The 21433-nt window shown below is 37.0% G+C and overlaps 3 protein-coding genes across 3 annotated transcripts; 1 reads left to right on the top strand and 2 right to left on the bottom strand.

Annotated features, from left to right (window-relative positions):
• The first annotated feature begins 5179 nt into the window (after positions 1 to 5179).
• On the top strand, positions 5180 to 6848 carry LOC120011330 (gibberellin 3-beta-dioxygenase 4). The gene is made up of 3 exons (XM_038862422.1): positions 5180 to 5790; positions 5979 to 6339; positions 6464 to 6848. Exons 1-3 carry the CDS (start codon positions 5249 to 5251, stop codon positions 6689 to 6691), a joined length of 1131 nt encoding a protein of 376 aa, XP_038718350.1. The 5' UTR covers positions 5180 to 5248; the 3' UTR covers positions 6692 to 6848.
• A 3901-nt stretch (positions 6849 to 10749) lies between these two features.
• LOC120011180 lies at positions 10750 to 11560 on the bottom strand. Its single transcript, XM_038862247.1, has one exon. It carries the CDS (start codon positions 11432 to 11434, stop codon positions 10877 to 10879), a length of 558 nt encoding a protein of 185 aa, XP_038718175.1. The 5' UTR covers positions 11435 to 11560; the 3' UTR covers positions 10750 to 10876.
• A 602-nt stretch (positions 11561 to 12162) lies between these two features.
• LOC120010842 (homeobox-leucine zipper protein ATHB-15-like) lies at positions 12163 to 20788 on the bottom strand. The gene is made up of 18 exons (XM_038861732.1): positions 19790 to 20788; positions 19037 to 19196; positions 18746 to 18846; positions 18548 to 18638; positions 17960 to 18055; positions 17763 to 17876; positions 17587 to 17670; positions 17279 to 17434; positions 17096 to 17170; positions 16829 to 16935; positions 16551 to 16743; positions 16163 to 16348; positions 15958 to 16038; positions 15106 to 15240; positions 14690 to 15015; positions 13650 to 13755; positions 12991 to 13140; positions 12163 to 12532 (listed from the first exon to the last, which is right to left on the bottom strand). The coding sequence occupies exons 1-18, from the start codon at positions 19999 to 20001 to the stop codon at positions 12386 to 12388; spliced, it is 2520 nt and encodes an 839-aa protein (XP_038717660.1). The 5' UTR covers positions 20002 to 20788; the 3' UTR covers positions 12163 to 12385.
• Between the last annotated feature and the right edge of the window lie 645 nt (positions 20789 to 21433).

The following is a 21433-nucleotide window of genomic DNA, read 5'->3' as shown; positions in this document are numbered from 1 at the left end:
AATATCCTTTCCTTCTATGAATACATCATACAATAATAGCAGGTCCCAACTATGATGTCGAGTTCATTTACCTCCGCGTTGTCCACTTGTTAGGCTTCATATAACCGAGCTCACAAGTGTCGGACATGTTAATATACAAGTCTCGCATTGAAAAGTTTAATTATTACTTAAATTAATTAAAAAAGCTTCTTTAACTAGTTCTGCTGGGAATGAGTAGTAGTTTTTTTTTTGAAACAGAGATTTGGGGAAGGGTAGGATTCGAACCCACGACTTAATGGGTGGGTGATCCCTCACATGCAAGATGATTGACGTTCAACCAATGGCTCACTTGCGGGAATGAGTAGTAGTTAACCTAGTATTAATTCCATTAAATCTTGATTTACTGTTGTCGTCAGGTGACCGACTACGTAAATGATTTTAAAAAGTTTAGTTGAAGCTTATATATAATTATCCTACATGAAATTAATAATTAATCCTAATAATTTGTGCACCTATCTTGAAGAAAAAAATTGAACTTGGTTAATTACTTATAAATTATCATATTTCCCCTTTTGAAGTGTGTCTTCATATCCTTTTTTTTAGTTAAAAGAAATATCCTTCATATTTATGTGCGTGCATTGGAATATATATAGTTTAATGTTAATTAAATTAATTACTTAATTAGAAAATGAGAGATAGATAGATGCATGTAACTCCCTTTTTGTTCAGGGAATCTTTGCTCACCAAGACCCACAAAATGGGGAGAAGGAGATTTGCAATATGATGACTAGTTCATGGTAGTAGGTGAGGATTGACACTCAAATGGTATTGGGTTGGCCAATTTGGGTCTTCTAGATATAAATTAGGCACATTGTTCCTTTCTAATCTTTTTCATTTTATTTTTTTATCCTTTTTTATTAGGTCTGTTCCCTCTTTATTATTTCTTAATATTTAAAAAAAAAAAAAACCAGATGTGAACATCCACTTAAAATAACATAATAGAAGAGATAGGTTCATTTGTTTGTTTTGTTTCACATTCTTGAGCTTGTGTGTATCTATACATGTATGCGTTCTAATGGAGTAAACCGTGTTTGGATCACCCATAATAATGTTTGTGATTACATCATGCCTACGTCATCAGAAGATTAAGCGGCATCGGCATATTTTTTTCTTTTTTTTAAGGATGATAATGTGACGAAAAATATGTGATATAGATTTTCTTATAATAATAAAAAAATAATTGATAAATACACTCGAGCCACTTGTTAGAGTGATAAAAATAACTCAAATCTCTCATTCTTCACCGTATCTATACACTCCCTCACGAACCCATCTTTGCCACTTCTCTTCTCTGTACTCATGTAGAAAACCCACCTTCTTCAATCACTCAATTTATCCTCGAAAGTCATGTGGATCCGATGTATTAACTGGAACTGAATAACCTAAAACAGATAATATTATTGATGTATATTGGGTTGAAAATTCTAATATTATCCATATAATTAATAGACGTTGATCGCAAATACAAAGTCTAAAAGGTCGTTGGACGTGAACAAGATGTCAACATGTGTTATTATTGATAATTTCCCATGATCAGCAAGATGAATGTGATTCAGAAAGAGAAGTTGTGGTGCTGTTTTAATGGTTTTACTTTAATTCATCTGGATTTTGTTGGACGTGGTTACACATTTGGTCCATTGCATCAGAATGTGACATATTGAATAAAGCTAACCACATAATAATGGAGTTTGATTTTTCAAAACATTTAAAGCCGCAGTTGAAATTCTCTTCCCGAGTAAGTTTTCAACACAAAAGTACGTTTATCTGCAGAATCAAAGCTTCAGTTGGACTAATTTTTGAGGACCTAAATTAATAGAACATGAAATCTAAATAAATTAGGTTTGTTCAGACATTGTCGACCTGTGTTATTGACTAATTACGTACCTGCATTAAAAACCTATTGAGGTCTAGCTCTGTCTCTCCCATCAAAATTATTAATACAGTCCATATATATATATATATATTAATCTGGACCTGGTAGTGATTATCATGAGTTGGATTTCATGATCCAGAGTTATTAATTTCGACCATTTGCCGTTCCATTTATATGATTCATTTTTTTTTTGTCCCAACCAAATTAAATTGCCAATGAACATATGTGACCGTCGGTTTTCAAAACTTAAATGTCTGTCGGGACACATGTTTGAAAATTGCGAGTCACGTACGCTACCCCGCGTTGAAACGTTGCCTCGATCACTCTCACGGAGTCTCTTGTGGGTTTTTTTTTAGAAGTGTGGAAAGGGCGACCCATATAACAATCTTCTCTGATCGTGGCCATGAAATTATTCATCCATTACAGAATATTCAGTTTGAACCATTAATATTGCTTTTAAGGTGGACCCGCCACCTCTAGCCCCACAAAATATATAGTTGGAGAAGGTTCTTGGCGAGGTACCATTTGATTCATAAATTTCAGCCCGACTAACAACTTGTTAGAAATTATGCAGAGGTCGCAGTATATCGAAATTGAACATTTGAACACCGCTAAGAAGAGTGTTAATATTGATTAAAAAAAAAGAAGAAGAAGTTAGGCCTCAATAGTGGAGAAGTTAGGTGATCGATCACCACTAATTTCATAATGGAGAGAAGAAAAACCAGAACTTGGCACTTAAGTGCACCCAATTCTAGGTCTCCAACTATTGAATTAGTGGTGATAATGGAGGTTTGTTCACTGAGCCTATAAATAGGCTTTATCCTCCTTGTTTGACATCCCAAAATGTAGTGCCAATAAGCTCAATATCTTGAAAGATAAGCTTGTGAGAGAGAGAGAATTTTGTAGGAAAAAAAAAGCCTCTTCGGTGTAATTGAGATTTTTATTGGGTGAGAAAAAATTACTGTATAGTGGTAATAATTTTTCACATTATGAGTTTTCCCTCGTTATTTTTTCTTATAACAATTGTAATTTTTCTCGAATCGATAAAGTTTTTCACGTAAGCCTTTGTTTTGTGATTTTGTTATCATTCTCCATTTATATTTCCCGAGTCTTAACCAAATGGTTGATAATCACCCGTTTATATATGGTTGATAAGAACAATATTTATTGGATTTACACAGATATAGCAATATTTAAACCAATTTTAATACCTTAATTGGTCACATGCCATATGCTAAATGGATATTCCACTCAAATTTGTACCATCAAATAAAATTCACAAGTAGACTATTCTATTTATCGTAGTTGGTAGTACGTGGCATTGAATATATATTGAAGAACAGTTATATATAATATAAAGACCAGAAAAAGAAGAAGCTACTTTGGTTGGTGAGGGTGAGGCCATATGTAGCAGCCAATGGAACAATTATAATTTTATAAACAAAGACCATGGACCTTCAAACCAAATTAAAAGCACAATTTTAGCAATTAATAATTTAATTTCCTCTTTATAAGTATAATTTGCTCAAAAACGTTTCTAATAAACGACACGAGTTGATGACGTTTTGGGTTCTGTTATTTATGTCAAACAAAGTATAGGGAAGACCTTTGACTTGTTTTCTTGGGTCTTTTGACATATTGTATTTTCAAAGTATGAAGAAAAAGATTAAAAGCATCACGTTTTAAATATGTGTGTTACCATTTTCAACACATATATATAGATACTTTGACCATTACATTCATAGGCATGTGGTTTCCGTATAATTTGGGCTTGTATGGGAATGCTGTGAGGTGCTGTGAGGTGTGGTGTGGTGCTGTGAGTTATAAAATTGTGGTGCTGTGAGGTGAGTTGAAACGCAAAAAGCTGTTTGGCACATAACTTTTAAAACTGTGGTGCGGTGCGGTGCGGTGCGTTTGACGTATCAAAATTACATTTATATTAGATGACTAATAATATTAATATAAAATCACTCAAGGTTTACCTTGTACATTAATCTAAAATACAATAATTGACCTAATTTGATTATGTAGGACAAGTCAACATATATTGTAAGTGTTTGGGAGTGTGGTGAGGTGTGGTGAGGTGTGATGAGGTGCTGTGAGGTAAAAAGTTGTGGTGCTGTGAGGTGAGTTAGAACGCAAAAACTGTTTGACGTGTCACAAAAAACTGTGGTGCTGTGAGGTGTGTTGCATCAAAAGCCTCACCTGCTAAATTAGATGCCATCAAAAGCCGGATGCATCGAAACTTCATTTGTCAAAAAGAAAAGTGCGTAACAATTTCATTGAAAACCTAATCAATCAAGAAATATATTTTCGATACTATTCCAAATAAGATTATTGTGAAACGATTTCAAACTAAGAAAAATTGTTGAGTGCAATTATAAATCAAAGTTAAAGTATTAATTATAAGTATCCTATAAAATTTTAATTTTTGGTGGTGTCTTTCATATAATTTGAAGGTGTAATCAATAGATAACCACACAAAAAAAAATTACGAAGACGCTACCTCTAAATCCCACATGACTTATGACTCTGCTCCCTAGCAAAAAAATCTTGCATCCACCCCTCCTGTAGGCTGTAGAGACCCTCATCCCCAAATTACTTTACTTTACTTGTGTAGACACAAAGTTAGGCTTCATGCCTTCATTGGATTTTGGGCCCACGACTGTAATAAAGCAGGCAGGAAGGAGTTTAATTTTGGGCCAGAAAGTCTCTCCATATCCAGTCTTCTTTTGAAAAGTCTGGCCCAATCAGGCAACTGAAAGCTTACAATCCTCCGAATATGGGCCATGCTGGCCCAATTGGAAGGCAGGGAGACATGTAGGCCCAGTAAAGTATTTCCACCACCCGAGAATCTGAGATGTAAATCATCAAGAACCTCATGCTTATCATCATTGCTACATACTCTGCTTGGTGGTCCATGAAAATTTTAATTAAATACATGAAGGCTGAGGCTGAAGCTCACACTTTTGATTGACAGACTATTTGATTCAATGTAGCAGCAGCTTTAATATAATAAACCATAAATCATCAAGCAGTGGACCTAATTTCCAAACTACAGTGTAAGAAAAAAGAAGAAGGAATGACAAATATTGATGTCCAGAAGGCTTTGGGGGGAATGGGTCAATAAAAGTGAAAGTTGTAAAGCAAAGGAAAAAAGAAAGAAAGAAAAAGGAGAAGCATGTCCTTGTTGATTCTTCAAAATGTCCACAATGCTGATGACATGCAATCATTCTTGCTTCAATACACTTTTCTTCTTTAACCCAAAACGCATCTAATACAAGTTATTTAAGATGTTAGCTACCTCACTCTCTTAAGAGTAGTGGTGGAAGTTTGATGGCAACTTCATCACCAGAATCTATGCCAGAAAGGGTCTTCGAGTTCCGTGCCCCGCCGCCCTCCCCCATCGCTTCTGGCCGGCGATCAAGTGTCACCAATGATGAGTTTCTCTCTGAATTCCTAGAGCGCTCACTCAGAGTGCCTGACTTGGTTTTGCCTGATAAGATCTTCCCCAAGCAGAAAATTGTCGAGACGCCACCAAGAATTGATCTTTCGTCACTCAATTCCGCGAAAGATGTTGGTTCAATTAATTCCAAGATTATTCTGGATTCTATTGCCAGAATTGGGTGTTTTCAACTAGTGAATCACGGGATTTCAGGGGGGAAAATCAGTTCAACATTAGGCTTGGCTGCCGAAATTTTTGGGGTGCCACCGGAGAAGAAGGCGGCGGTCACAAGGGTGCCGGAGAAGTTGTTCGGGTTCGAAGAAGTTCACAGTGGAGAGGAGTGTGGATTGAGTGAAGAATTTGTATGGTGCAATGACGAAAGTTTGAAATTAGACATGGAGGGAATATGGCCTGCTGGGTATTCAAAATTCAGGTAATAACTGTCTCATTGAAAATTTTGGTTTATTGTGTTTGGTCATGTTCATCTTGTCATGTTGTTTTTGTTGTTAGTTGGCAGCGTCGTATTAATTCTCGAGTATCACATCAGCGAAAAACGTGATGTTCGAGGACCACTGAATATTTTCTAGACCATTGACAATATTTTGTTCTTGTGATCCACAGCGAAAAAATGAAGAGTCTTTCATCCGATATGGAAAACTTCGCGGAAAAAATTTTGCAGGTTATCTGGGGAAAAAACCTCAACAAACAAGTCTATCAGAATGAATTGCTGCAAAGGCAAGAGTTCACTGGGACAATCTGTCATCTTTACAAGCATAACTGTAACATTTCGGCTGACCAGCGCGCGACCTCGCTGAGATACGATGTGATCAGAACACTAATTAGAGGGATTGAACACTCTCATGCCCTGTGTCTCCATATCTGCAATGGATCCTCAGAGTTCCATGTTTATTCCAAAAAGGATTGGATCACTTTCTTACCAGATAAAGATTCTATAATAGTCACTGTTGGAGATCAAATACAGGTAATAAATTATGGTAAAACTATCATTACTCTTGCTTTACAGTTAATGACAGATATTTTGAGGTGCTTTAATCATATCATCACAAGAAAGATTGTACTAATTAATGAAGTTTTCTTAATAGCAGACAGTGAGTGGTGGACAGTACAAGCATGTGATAGGAAGGCCATTGTTCAAAGATGAGGAAGAGGACTGCATTTCAATGGCTTTTCTTTATTCCCCAACTGTCACAAACAATTACAGTTGCAGATCAACAGAAGAGGGAAAGACTATATCAGTTGCCAAGCAAGCCATTGCTGCAATAATTTTCACTCTCATATACCAGTTTTTAGTGTATATATACAAGAATTTGTGATTCTTTACTGTTTAAAACGACAGACTGAGCTGTTTAATAGGTCTGTAATGTGGCACTTTCAGTACGTGAGTATAGGCCCAAGAAAACGATAATGGGCCTGGTTATTGGGCTCATGCTTTTTGTTTTGATAAGAATTGGGCCTCATGATTCATCCTTACATGTTCAAGTACTTAGCTTCAGTCCATTGGGCCTTGACAAAGTCTGATCCACTTGCGCACATCCAGAGTTGGATGACAATTGACAAGGAAGCAAGGATAAGCTAGCTACTAAGAGAGAGTAGCTAGTGACATTTTTATATCCAAAAACTAATAATAAAGAAGAGGGCGAGAGTGTATAGGATTTGGATATTTCAAAGCACTATTAATAGAATCATGGGATGTATGTTCTTGGCATATAGTTATAGAGAGACAGAGAGAGTGAGAGAGAGACCAATCATTCATTATTGATGGCACCACCCACTTTGGCATGCAGCCTTTCACCAACTCTGGCTTTAAGGTCACTTTCTTGGGGTTGCTTTTGTTAAGATCTAAATATCTAACAAAGCTGGAATTATTTAACATGCCCAAACCTAATTTAGAACAAATAACTTGAACCCATCAATCCCAAATCCCATATAGCAATGATGTATAATCATGCTTAAGCATAATTGGCCATGTTAATCTCTGATTGAATTTGACATTAACTGCTCTTTTTTCTTTCCATCTCTTTTATGTTACAACTTACAACCATACTTACAACCATTAAAGAAAAAAACCTTAACTTAATAGAGTCACAAACTTTATAATTTGTTCCCATGGAGCACAAGTACCTTAATTGTTATACATTTCTATGTCTGTGTGTGCCAATCCATCATAGGCATTTCTAGGACTCACGGTTTTAAAACGCGTCTTACTAAGTAAAGGAAACTCACGAACTTATAACATATATGGTCATTATAACATCTTTTTTTTTTTTATCTCAACAATGTTGCACATTTTATTTGATTTGAGTATGTGGGTTGTGTGTACGTATTATGGTAATGAATTACTAATTTGGAAGAGAATTCAATCAAGCATGCATGTTTCTTGAGTGGGTATTAGTTGTAGATCTTTTTGATAGTGGGTTTGATTCATGAAGAAAGCTTAGCATGAAAGAAATTGAACTTTTCATAAAGCCTCCTTTTTGAATTCCTATCATCCCCACGTACGAGCCTCAAGAAGTATCCTTTGTAACTACTAAGCTCATGGTTTTTTTTTAAACTCTAAAAGCAACCTAGGAAGCTCAAGGAACCTTCTTACATCCCCTGTATACAACTATAATATATTGAGTGGGACAATATTATAATTTTCTTTGGGAAAATGAAAGTCGACACTGTTTCTCACTCAAAATGAATGAAGTTCCAATCACCAAAAGCCACCTAAGCTTGAAAAAAAAAGGCAACTAATTAATAAAAGCTATTTAAATCAAATAAAGGTTTTGTGTACTAATGCTATATGGTAGGCCAACAATTTGTTCACATGCTTCTTATTTGACTTTCTCATCACCTTTTTGAATTGAATGAATAATTAATCTTCCCCAAGTTTAAAGCACTGATGAAGACGGTGAAGTAATGCGATCATTGACACAATTTTCCTATATATCAAAGTCAAGTGGAGCCTATATACATATATATACACATGTGTGTGTGTTATATATATATATATGTATATATATGTATATGTATATATAAGGGCACATAAACCCTCATTTGACAAAATGAATCAAATTGCATGCATGCATATTAATAAAGTGGTTACATTAAATAAAAAGTAATTAAGTAGTTTAATTTGCTTAGGTAGTTGCTTCCTTTGGAACTCAGTCGACACTTTTAATGGTCAACTACGTACTAAGTCCAACTAAAAAATGACTTAAACTAGATTTGTATGCATCAGCTACTTAAAATTAACAATTACAGATCCCTGCTTAGATCAATTTTATCACTGAATTATCCAAATATTTGATAGATTAGTTTGTGTATGAATGTTACCACGAGGTTCATGCACGAACTTTTCACGTTTTATACAATTTGGAAACATGTGAGTAAAAAAAAACCAAAATAACTTTCAAATGAATGGATTCATGGGACTTAAAAAAAAAAAAAAGAATGGATTCAAGATAATCTTTGCCTTCATAAAATCAACTAAAAAAATATGTGATTAAGTTTAATTAATTACCGACTCTACGCATAACAATTCAATAATTCAAAATTAAAAAAAAAAAAAGATTGTTTTCCTGAGACAAAGTATAAAACAATTGGCAGTATTTTTTTTAAAAAAAATCACACATGAATCATGTAAACACACAGAAGATGCGAAAAGTAAGTTGAAAAGATGATATCTGTCCCGCATTTTGACATTTCCACCTAACATTTTCACCTAAAATTTTGGCTTTAACACTGTACGTATTTGAAGAGGCCCTACAATTATATTTTAGCTACAAATATCTACCCTGCCTCCCTCCGGTCAAACCATACGAATCCAAAAGGTCTTTGATCTTATTCTTATTAGAAATAATATCCTTGATTTAACATAGTTTAAGAGGGATTTGTAGTTAATTATAGCTAAAAGAATTGTAACCGCGGCCAATCGACTCGTTTCCTTTGTGTCCAGCCATCTTTCATTAAATCAACAAAAACTAAACATCCAAAAAAAACTATAAGATCTTGCCCGCAAGAAATAACAAATCCAGTTCATTAATTTTCAGAGCTTACTACTACTATATATATTATTATAGTGTTAATATCATCTAGAAAGTTGATTAAATTCAATGAGGCACCAATATCATTAGTACAACTCATTGAATATAATAAAATTTAAATTGCTTTCTTAAAAGCTTTTAGGTGGTCCTGATTTGATGGGATGTTTGTAATTAACAAAGACTAAAGCTGGAAAATTAAAATTTAACTTGTCTATAGTGTATGATATCATGTCAACTTAATACGGTGTTTTTGGGTGATTGAAATTATTGAGCAATTATTGAAGTCTCTCACAATCAATCAAAGCTAGCCTATTACTAGATATTTTTTTTCTTCTTCACTCTAGTAATGTCATTCTCAATAAGGGAAGAAAATGCCAAGATTAAAATCCAGAGGGTTAGTAGCCAAAAAAGTATAAAGAATTAGGCCTCCACATTAAATTATGAGAAAAAACAATATTATTCATGTCTATTTTTGTGACCATATATACATATGAGGAAAATTTTTCAATAATGAATAAATAATTATATTAAAATATAGTAAAAGCAATAAAGAGAAAAAGAAAAAGTGGGGCAAACAAAAAAGTTGATTGTATTTAGAAGAGGGTCCAGCTATGTGTATTATATACTTTTAAACCTAGTGGAATCATATCAGGACATGTTAGTGCAAGTGGTGGTGGGCTGTACAAGCAATTCCATATATGTGTGTGTGTGTATATATAACCATGTTAATTATACTTTTAAAGGCATTCCCAATATTTTTTTCCTGCCAAAAGCAAACATAACATCTTTTTTTGTGATTATAATGAATGATTTGTGACAACTAATTAAATTAGTCAATGGTAAGTTGAATATGGCAATTATAGTTCCAAAACCAAAAATTAGCAAAATTAATTACCAAGGAAAAAATTTTTCAGTATATCTTATTGAAAAATAGGATATACCTTACATTGACTTTAATTAATATATACATGTTGAAGGGAAGTCCTGCAATAAGAAAGAATTTTCCGCGTTTTAAAAAATACAAATTAGAAATGACTTGGAAGTTCATGTGATTATAATATATATATATGAAAAGTTTGCACTTTTACAATTGATATGGATATGGGTCTAAATTTAGGCGGTTAGACCTACGTATATAGAAATTTCTCACCTGACGATAGGATAAATTGAGTTAGATCTCAAAGCATGACCACAAGGGTATTTTTTCGAGCATCAATCGAACTCAGTACCTCCCGAGTATATACGGTTTGATCCTAAAGAGATCTATCACCCAATGGTTGATGTAATTATAATATGCCCATGATATAAGGATATATATGCATGTGTATATATAAATGTCGAGCTTCATGCAAAGACTTTTTTTCAATTATTGTTTATATTTGTCAACAAAAAACACAACCCAAAAATTAAAACTTTGAAGAAGAAGAAGAAGAAGAAGATACACCACATGCACTAACTAGGCCATGTACATTAATAGTTCTTTTGGTTCCTCAACTCTTTGTAGAACTTCTGAATAAACTCCTCAGCGGCCTTGTCCACGTACCTACTATCCACCTCATCAACCTCCTTTAACGGAAACGGCGAGTCCGTTACCCTCAACTGCCTCACCATCGGACTCCGTCCAAATCCCGGTAAGGCCGGGGACGCCGCCGTCTGATTGTTACTATTCAACAACTCCAACACCGCCTTCACAGTCACCAAATCCTCTTCCTGCGTCTGCGGCGCGTGTGTACACGCGAAGAAATTGTGGTGGTGGCGCCGCTTGATTATGTGGAGAATGTTATATGCGGGCGTGTTGCTGCAGCTGAACTCGTAGTCGCGTGGAGCAGCAAAGGAGGATGACTGGTGGCGGCGGTGGAGCATGAGGAGGTTTGTTATGGCGGTTTTGCTGGCGATTTTGCCACGCTTGAGCATGATGTTGAGATCCACCATGAGTTTGCTCTTTGAGATTCCTTTTCTTAGCATGAAGAACACCACTCGTACGATTCCCCACATTTTCTTCGCTATCAACGGTAGATTTTGCTCCATTTTTTCTTGTAATTTTGTCGTGTAATTGTCGAGGGATTTAGAGAGAGAGAGAGAAAAATATTTAAAGAATCATGATTAAGCAGGTTTTAGGGTTGAGAGAGTGAGAGCAGAAATGGGTTGGTATTTAAAGGGAAGAGAGGTCGGTCCTCTATTTATATTACAAATATCTATCCATCTATCTATTATTTATGTCTAAAATTGGTAGACTTCGCGCGATTTCCTGACGAGTTCAGTTGAGAATTTCGTACTCGGGCGTTCTTGTTTGAGTGTGTACTTTAGTGAAAATTGTACTTTAATTATGTATAATTCCACAGTTATGGGCCAACCATGGGGCCCACACCTAGTAGCTTATTGGGCTATATCATTGAAGGTCCAGCAGTGATGGGGCCTGTTGCCCTGTGCCTTCCAATTGGGCCTTGTGAGATTAATAGGGGGTGTTTTGACTGTTTTCACATGCTTGTCCATTCAGAGTTCCCGGGAGAATCAAAACCGCAGGAGGTTTACCCTTCCTTATAAACTAGACTCTAAATTCACCATCTTCCAACGTGAATTTAGCATCACTAATCAACCACCGTTGCATCTGCATGAATAGTTGGGGAATCCAATATATATATATATATATATATATATATATATGTATGCCTTTCTACAGTCCACAAAAACCAATACAGGTGAAGCGTATTGGTATATATGGTTGTGGGCAAAAGATGTATACAAAAGTCAAGCTTCATCACACCAAGACTAGAAAGTTTATTCCCAACAGAAAGTAGCATAAGTCGACGAATTGTTCAAAACACAGCAAGAACAGGCCCACAGGCTGCAAGTATTCAGTTAAAGTAAAGATCATCATAAGTTTTCCATATCCAGAACATGAACAAGACCACAAAATATAGCAAGTCTGACTCGGCTTTCATCTTCATACTATCATAATACACAAGTGCTAATGGAAAATCAGACAAAGGACCAGTTCACAAAAGTAAAGCAGATGCAATGAGCATTCTCTTCATCATTTAAAACCTTCCAAGCAACTGCTTTTTCATATGAGATCGGTCTGCCCATGCTTGACAAACAGATGCCGCCTTGAAGACAAGCAAAACCCTACCAGAGAGAAGAAAAAAAAAATGTCAAAAAAGAAGCAGCAAATAAACCATTATATCATTTCAAATTTCTGCTGTTCCTCTTGTATTTGAAGGTTGAGATAATACCATCCTTAGATTGGAAGTAGACTACACAAGTTCACCAATTGCTTATTAGATAACTCTAATGTTAGTAAAATACAGCACTAATACTTGATGACCATTGTCTCCTCAAGGCATCATCTTTTTTTGTCAAAATATAAATTCAAAGATTTGAAGATCTACAAATGTAGCCGAACATCATAGTATTTGACAAATTATGTACTATGATTTCATCCCTTGGAATGATAGAAAAGTCACGTCCAGTTTCATGCCTGTGGTTGCTCTCTCACACCATAATGCTCCAGTTTAGAATGCCATTTAAATATGGTAGGAAAAGACACATTGCCTTATTCCGTCAAAAAGCAGAGAGTTGCATACCTGTTGCATTATCTGTGGGAACTCAGAGCAGAGGGTCTTCCGACCATGATCATCGAATATCTTCTCCAAAGTTATGTCTTGCAGGGCAACCAATGTTGTCTCCAGCATGTCAAGACCCGCCTGGTTTGCAAAAGTGAAAACTGGCAATGCCTGCACCACAGCGATGTAGTACCATTCCAGAAAAAAAGAGGTCAAGTTGGAACATGCTTCCATTTTATACGTAAATGAATAGGCAAAGCCTCATGAGGACAAAAATTGTGCCTCACAAAACTTTCAAATATGAGGACATGATCCCCGGGTTAACTTAACAAAGGAAAGTTTGAATTAGACCTTAACAAAGGAAAGTTCACTTATACCCTACTTTGGAGAGGGTTATTAGGCAGCACAACACATAGTAGAGCAAGAAAATCTGTGTAATAATGATTTTTTTAAAAAAATATGTGAACAAATGAGAACATCAATTTATTTTCAAAAGAAGATGCAATAGGAACATCCTATCAATTGATTTTTCAAATATTCATAACTTTTGTCCAATATTACAGGGCTTTAAAAGTCGAACAAATGGCCAAACATAATCGATGTTGCCTTAGATTGATCATATTCGTAATGAATTAACAGTGAGCAAAAAGAAAAGCGATAAATAACTAGCTCATGCACACCTTCAGAGAGCAGCACATGATGGCATCTGAGTGATGCCATAGAGATTTAAGGATAGCATCGCCTCCTTCATTGCTAGATTTCAGTAGCTCCGCATCCAAGAAGCACCTGCAAAAAAAAGAAAAAGAATTTATCCCTCTGAGCATGTGATCAAATAAAATAACAGTTTTCCTACATATACTGTTGAGTATCCCACATCGGTTGGAAAGAGGGCTGGTGTGTGGTTTAAATGAGGGTTTCCTCCTACCTCCTAATAGGCCTTTTAGGGGGTTGGACAAGGGGCCCAATATGTTAACATGGTATCGGAGCCAGTCCAACGCGATGGGCTTTCACGTGGTGGGCTTCTCGGAGTTGGGCCAACCCACACGTGAGGGGGGATGTTGAGTATCCCACATCGGTTGGAAAGAGGGCTGGTGTGTGGTTTAAATGAGGGTTTCCTCCTACCTCTTAATAGGCCTTTTAGGGGGTTGGACAAGGGGCCCAATATGTTAACATATACATTCACAGGAACACATTACAGAACGCATATTCAAAGATAAACACACATGAAGTGTCATATCCGGCCTTCTTGCATTCACAGACTAAAATGCAGTGTTAATAAGACATAACAAGCCATAAATGATTGGCAGTGCACTCAATGCTGAAACACTGTTCTATCCTCCATTTTAGGGTGGTAAAATGAGTGCCTACAACATGTTTATCTCCAGTTTATCAAAACCATAAATATGGGGTAGAGTGTAGGGCAGAGGGGAGCTGTTAAGATATAAATGATAGAATATTCATACTACATATTGACATGGGTAAAACTGCACCTGGAGTCTCAGAAACACAAAGATTTTCCACAAGAATCAAAGAAATAAGTTTACGATAGAAGCGTATTGCAAATATTGCAGACGTAGCTATTGAGAGATCAAAAATTTAAGTCTGATTAGACGTTCCTAACAGCTATATGTAGCATATTCATCCAAATTACCTCTTGTTACAGCACAACTCAATTCATATAAATTAGATACCATGTCTGGAAAAGTAACCAGAGACGCACCTATAACTTTGGCAGATCCAACGAGCAAGCGTCTGTGCTTCAGGAGTACCCAATGGTGCACGAAGACCAGCATGTGAACCCAAATGAGAAGGAGAGAGCGCCAATGTCACTCTCTGAACAGAGGATATAATGCTGCGGACATATTGCCTAGCCATGGATGCTACATGCTCTAGCATATGGCTCTCAAATGCAAATTCAAATGCTATTGTCATAACAGATCTCATACAGGCAGAGTTGGCAGAATATTCATTAGGTTCTTTGCTTCCAGCAGGCCCAATCTCAAGAGCAGAAGCAAGGTCTAGGGTGCGATTTGGACTGGATGCTTCCTGCACAATTTTCAGATACATAAATTAAGAAACCAAAAGCATAAAGACAGGAGCAGAATACATTACCGTGCATAAAATTAAGATGCTAACCTTGCCAGAGTCTAGTGGAATGATGCGAAAACCAGAAGGCAGGAGCGGTGCATCATCAGCAAAAGAAGCGTCAATTGAAGCAAATATTAGTTCACCACAAGCGCCAACAGCATTCTCATCCATTCCGCTGCAAAGCTATTAGAACAGTATAACAGGGAACTAAGCAAGAGAGCAAAGGACAATTACAGAAGAAATACTTTGTAACATGCACAATTTGACAGTGCCATTTCAATAATACAGATAGATGCCAACTTTACTTGTCGAATGAATCAGGGCTAATGTAAACATTAAATTATAATGTCAAGTTTTTCATACATTACCCATGTCATAAAGTTACAACAATAATTAAGTCACCCAAACACCCATCTCAATCACAAACCCAGCAACAAATTTCTCACAGAAAAAGTGCTTCTAACTGTTAACAAAAGCCCATTCCATGATTGAAAGCCAATCATAATTCTCTATAAACTCATAAATTTGTTCTCAACTTCATGTCCCTTTTTTCTTGATGACTGAATTTCATGTTCCGTTCACTTCAACCCAGCACCTATGGTCCATCCTAATTATCAAAATTGTAAAACGTAACCTTGAGGATTGTCCTAGACATTTATTGTTACAGCATATCTTGCAATTTCAATTGAAATTCTCCTTAACATAGAAAAGATATGAATAACACAAAATCCTCAACATTGTATCACTGAAAGACCATACTTTTATGAATTTCTTTACCTTTAAATGTTTAGAACAATCATATTTGCTAGCCTTTCATTGGAAAGACCCCAGCAGCAATCTCATTTAGACACTTACAAAGTCGAGCATCAGCCAAACGGAAATATAAAGAAAAATACTTACTTGCAACAGAAACATATCTCTGGGCATAATTACATCTTCAGGAGTATGGCCAATGCCCTCCAACTTTATCACCTCCAAAAACTGATAAGCAAAGAGATAAGTACATCAATGGCACAGGTATAAAATCTAATGAAACTAGTTGACCTTCCTCCATATCGCATTAAACTTTATAAAAGATGCAAGAAATAGAAAATGTCTCACTTGCCTCTTCATGTTCAATGGTGTGAGCTAGAGGAAGTATTACTTGACCCCCAAAATTTCCAACTCGAGATCCAGATAAGCTACAGGGTCCAACTTTGACAGCTGCGGCTGCATAAGCTTCAAGATTGTTGTCTGCCCATTCTGACCTATGTTCGCGCAAGAACCTAAGAAGAATTGCAGGAGGCACATTCTGAAGGGAAAAGGCGAAATATTAATATAATGCATAGACTTTAAACTTTTTACTGAAACTATTACAACCATCTGCAGACAGAAAAAGCTAATAAGCAGCTAACAAAATGAAAATGAGATGAAAAACACTTCTAAGTTGTCCAGCATTGCAAATGTCACCATCTGGAACAAACTCTGTCAAACAAGATATTCGATATCCTAACCTGTAAGAGCATCGACGCTTTAGCACATAAGACTGTGTTGCTGACGGCTGGAAATCCATTACCAAAGGAAAGGTGTAAACCCATTAACTTGTCAGGAGAAGAATTAACAAGGATAGTTACGTCATCCATTCCATCATTTCCAATCGTTGACCATCCCTCATCAGTAAAGCCATTGAGAGCCTCATTAAAGCCCCTGCAAGGAATAATTCAAAGAGCACATTTTAAGAGACATGCACTAAAAACAGAATGCACCTATGTCCAACTAATCATGCACAAACCTGCTCAGCCGCTGGCTCAGTGCTCGAAGGGCTGCTGGTCTTCTTCCCCATTGAGTAACATTTGATTGAGAAACCTCCTGGCTTATCTGCCTCAGCTGGCGCAGAGCCTGCATGAAGACGAGTAAGACATTTAAAATTCATCTGCTCTTATCAAATTATTTTGCGATACGACTATGCTCGGGTAAATTAATCTCTCGAAACACTTTGCAAATGCCCAAAGTAGAGAGATTCATAAATGAAACTATAATTAAATAAGATATAACTCACAGCCACTGTTGTCTTCTGGGCAAGCACAGTAGATGACTCATACAGGGGGCGCAAAACTTCAGGGACACTCCGTGGCTGATTAAATGTAATGGATGTCGCAATTAAAATCCATTTTGATGAATTAAGCATTTTAGCTTCATAAACAAGAAAGAAAACAATGATCACACAAGGGGACAAACTTGCCTCCAAGTCCATATGATCAACTATATGTATGATTGAACCACCCCCGTCACAAGGTCGAATCAGGTATCCACTTGGCAGCACTTCAGCTCGAACAAATTGCTGCACCGGCGGCATGCTTGGACCATTCTGGGTGTTTTTAAGAGATCTCTCACAGACCTGAGAATTACATTTTAGTCATGAGAACAATAAAAGAAGAAGTTGGGAATAAGAAAGAAATAACATATGCAAATGTGATTAACATAGCAATACAGCAAGGGAAAAAAAAACTTGTGACTCAATGAATAACATCACAATTCATATATACATACCACTAGGCTGCCATCTTCAAGAACTGAAGTATAGCGCAACAACCAGAAGTCACGAGCAGGTGCCAATGTTGTTGGTGCATAGAGCTATATCAACAAGGTAATCAAATACTCATTTCATAACTTACATGATGGAATAGGTCAACAGGTATGATGAGCACATAATTAATAAAACTCGCCTGCATGTACAGCAGCTCAATGGTTCCACCGTTTGCTGTGGGCAGAACATTGAGGACATCCACAGCTCGGCAGTCACGGAACCACGAAGGCCTATCCTTGAGGATTTCGGCGACCTGGAAAAGATGTAATTAATTACTAAATCTGATAAATTCAACTACAATGGCAACACAGACAGGAAGAACTCACATGCACATACCCTTGTAGGATCTAAACCCACCAGCCCGCAGGCTCGTGCTGCCACTCCAGTGCAACCATGAGAAATAGCAACGATTCCAATGGAATCCGGACCAGGCTGTTCATTAATGGAAATTAATCACAAGAAACAGATGGAAAATTTGTTTCCAATTAATTGCAAGCCATTATGCTAGTGATTTAAGGAAGACATGCAGAGCAAAAGACAGTGAAGTGCATCCCCCCCACTTCCTTGTCTCGTCTTGTCTCAAAGGAATAACAGACAGTCAGACTAACAATGAGGAATGGAGAATTTAAAAAAGTTTGCCAGGGTTGTCATGAATTCATGGGTTGCAAGACTTGCAAACCATTGATGTCTTTTACACAACAACCTATTTCTCAGCTGTGGAGTACATGTAAAATTGGTTACTTTTATACTTCTGCGAAGCTTTTTCATTGTTCTTCTATTATAAAGTAATGCTTAATAGGTTTTATTGTTTTCCATCAACTATTTCCTCCATGGTTTTATCGTGAAGAGCAGGATAACCTAAAATGTTGTGTCTGAAAGTGCCAGAGAAGAGAGAGAGAGATAAAGAGAGATGCCAAGAGACACCTTCATTCCAGGCATTTGGACCCACTCCACAGCAGTTCCAGTGGCCTTTGAAAGAAACTCTGTTAAAGTTTCTTCTGCAATGGACAAGAGCCTGGAAAAAATACAAGAAGTATGAATTCAATATTTCACAATATGACAAGCATAAACAGCACAAAGCCCGATGACAGAAAAAGACCAAACAACAATATGCCCACTGACCCTGCAGGACTAGCATCCCTTGGCGGATGCTGAGGTGTCACATGGTGTTGACCACTCGTCACCACAGATTCACAACTTGCATCTTTGGTAGCAAGCGTTGCCTGGAAAGAAAAGCCCCCAACAAAATATAGTAACAGGATTAAGGAGAAAAAGGTAAGCAGGATGCATTCTTGGAATTTCTTTACACAAAAAGACGGATTAATGACACTAATTTCAAGTACACTGTGTTTGCTCATCTTTCCTACAGTTTCCAAGCAATTAGCAAACAAAAAGGTTAGACACGAGACTTACACTCTGGGTATTCTGGCGAAAATATCCATTCTCATATACCAAATGTGACACCTGCTTTTGCAACCTATCATTCTCCTCCATCAAAAGCTTGTTCATAGCCGTCAGCTTCCTATTCACAGCTTGGAGGCGTGAAGCTTCCTTCCTCTGCTTCTCTCGGCATCTGAAACAAAGACAAAAATACACAGCATATCCTAGTAACTTGTAAGACTCTTGATTCTAAAAGTTCCATAAACTAAAATTATCCCGGGAGCTAAGTTTAAATTTTAAGAACAATGGAAAGATGTCATTTTTTCAGCTTTTCCCGGCAACAAATACAGTGTTAAGTTCAAAGAAATTTAGGCACATTTGCATGACTTGAACAATATAGCGCATACGGGAAGATTATGTGGCATAATTATGCATCTTTACCGATAAATGTGTGTTCTTTATGAAAGGAAAAAACAAAACACCAATTGGAATAGATATACACAGCCCCGCTACCCCTACTCTAGTTAGCTTTAAGAAATCAAGAATATGCAGACCCAGGTGCAGTAAACGAAAAAATATTATCTTTCCTCCCCGAACTAGAATTAGAGTGAGTTCACAATTTGTTGTTAAAGATCATGTCATGCAAAAATGAAATTCCGTGCTTAGCTTCCTTTTCTGGTGATCATGACACGATAGCCAATATATCTTGTTAAATGAAAGAACTAAACCCCCAGAGCCTTTAATCTTTCACAAAACTTTTAAAAATGAGGGGAAAAATTGGCATACCGTCTGTTCTGGAACCAGACTTTAATTTGTTTGGGCTCGATGTTTGAGAGAATTGGGCACTCCCTGATGAGCTGTTGACGGCGTATGGAGCTGGGCTTTGGGCACTCAAGGTAAAGCCTCTCAAGGGCTTCGACCTGCTCAGGCGTGTAGCGGACATACTTGCCGTTGTCCATGATTCCTATCTTACCACCATCCTTGCAGGCCATTGCCATCTTACACTTTCGCCTCAAAAACTAAAACTCCAACCCTCTCTTCTTCAGGAAACCACAAATTTCAACGACTTCCAGAGCGCGGAATACAAATAGCTTCCTTTCGATTAAGCACAAACCCTTTTTAGCGCTTAATTTAGTCTTCAGCACTTCGGAGAGAGAACACTAAATATAAAACAAAACAAACAGAGAATCTTGTGCCAGGATCTTTCGTTTCTTTATATCAGAGTAACAATTGAACGCAAGGATAAAGATAAACTGACAACTGAAGGAGATGCTCTGATTAGGGAAACAGGAAACACTAATCCTTCCTCTTTGTCCGCTATCAAGAAACCCTAAACACAATAAAGCATAAATATCTTTCGAGATCAAAGCTCCACCCCAACCGATCTGGCCACCACCACCGAGCACAAATATCCCCACCACCACCCCACGTCGTCCCGTCTACCGAATATCTCTCAGTTACCGCCGCATCTTCCGTCACGGGTCCAAGTTTCCTCGTCAATCGTTCCCAATCTCTGAAACATTGATCACTGAATTCTTCAGGATTGCTGGAGACGCTCTGCAACACTCGGATTTCAAATCTAGGAGATTAAAAAACTTTCGTCGAAGGAAGTAGATACCAAGTACAGAGAAATCAATCACTACGATTTTGTTGTTTGTTTGTTTGTTATTGGGTGGGTGGTTGTTTCAGGATTTCATCCTACAGAGGGTTTTCGATGAGTGTGTATGTGTGTGTTGGATAATTCTGATTGGTTCGTCACTTTCAGCTCCCAGAATGTCTTTCCTACTCTACTGTGCGAGGGAAATGGTGCCGCCTCTTTTCATTATCATTTTCTTTTAAAGTTGAATTGTTTAATGACGGAACTATCCTCACTCCGCGGCTTCACTTTATTGCTTACAGAGTGAAGGTATTATTGTAAATGAGAGGAGGTAGGAGGGCAATAATGAGAGATAATGCGCGAAGCAGAAGCTTGTAAAATACAACAGGTCCGCATGGGAGAGAGAGAAAAAGAGAGAGGGTGGGGTATGCGAGGACCCCATGATGAGGCTTTTTTTGCATGCGTCTCGACTTTAAACTTTAAAGCTGAACCCTCCCTCAAAAATATTAAATAAAAAAATAGTAATAAAATGTTTTTGTGTTTGGGTGTGTAATAAATTAATACGGCGTCGTCATCGTCATCGACTGCAGCAAAACCCCGTGTATATATATATACTCCCTCACTTATATTTGACATGACATGAGAGATGTGATGGGATGGTGGGTGTGGTGGGGACAGTCAGTCAGATTAATGGTGTTAAACCACTGCGTTATCGATGGTATTTTTTCTTTTTGTCGTGGATCATCAGAATTGAGTCATTTTACAACAGAACAGAGTATGGTCATCACCCTAAAATTAAACAACCAAATCAATTGCTACGTTGACATTTTACA

The sequence above is a fragment of the Tripterygium wilfordii genome, chromosome 12, assembly GCF_013401445.1.
Source record: "Tripterygium wilfordii isolate XIE 37 chromosome 12, ASM1340144v1, whole genome shotgun sequence".
Taxonomy (NCBI): Eukaryota; Viridiplantae; Streptophyta; class Magnoliopsida; order Celastrales; family Celastraceae; genus Tripterygium; species Tripterygium wilfordii.
The sequence above is the reverse complement of the archived record's forward strand: the minus strand, read 5'-3'. Positions and strand labels throughout refer to the sequence as shown.

Coding starts and splice junctions, on each gene's coding strand:
- LOC120011330 (XM_038862422.1), top strand. CDS start 5,249: ATGGCAACTTCATCACCAGAATCTATGCCAGAAAGGGTCTTCGAGTTC. Junction 5,791..5,978: donor GCTGGGTATTCAAAATTCAG/GTAATAACTGTC, acceptor TGTGATCCACAG/CGAAAAAATGAAGAGTCTTT. Junction 6,340..6,463: donor CTGTTGGAGATCAAATACAG/GTAATAAATTAT, acceptor TCTTAATAGCAG/ACAGTGAGTGGTGGACAGTA.
- LOC120011180 (XM_038862247.1), bottom strand. CDS start 11,434: ATGGAGCAAAATCTACCGTTGATAGCGAAGAAAATGTGGGGAATCGTA.
- LOC120010842 (XM_038861732.1), bottom strand. CDS start 20,001: ATGGCAATGGCCTGCAAGGATGGTGGTAAGATAGGAATCATGGACAAC. Junction 17,435..17,586: donor TTGAAGATGGCAGCCTAGTG/GTATGTATATAT, acceptor TGTAATTCTCAG/GTCTGTGAGAGATCTCTTAA. Junction 13,756..14,689: donor TGGATCTGCCAAAGTTATAG/GTGCGTCTCTGG, acceptor TTTTTTTTGCAG/GTGCTTCTTGGATGCGGAGC.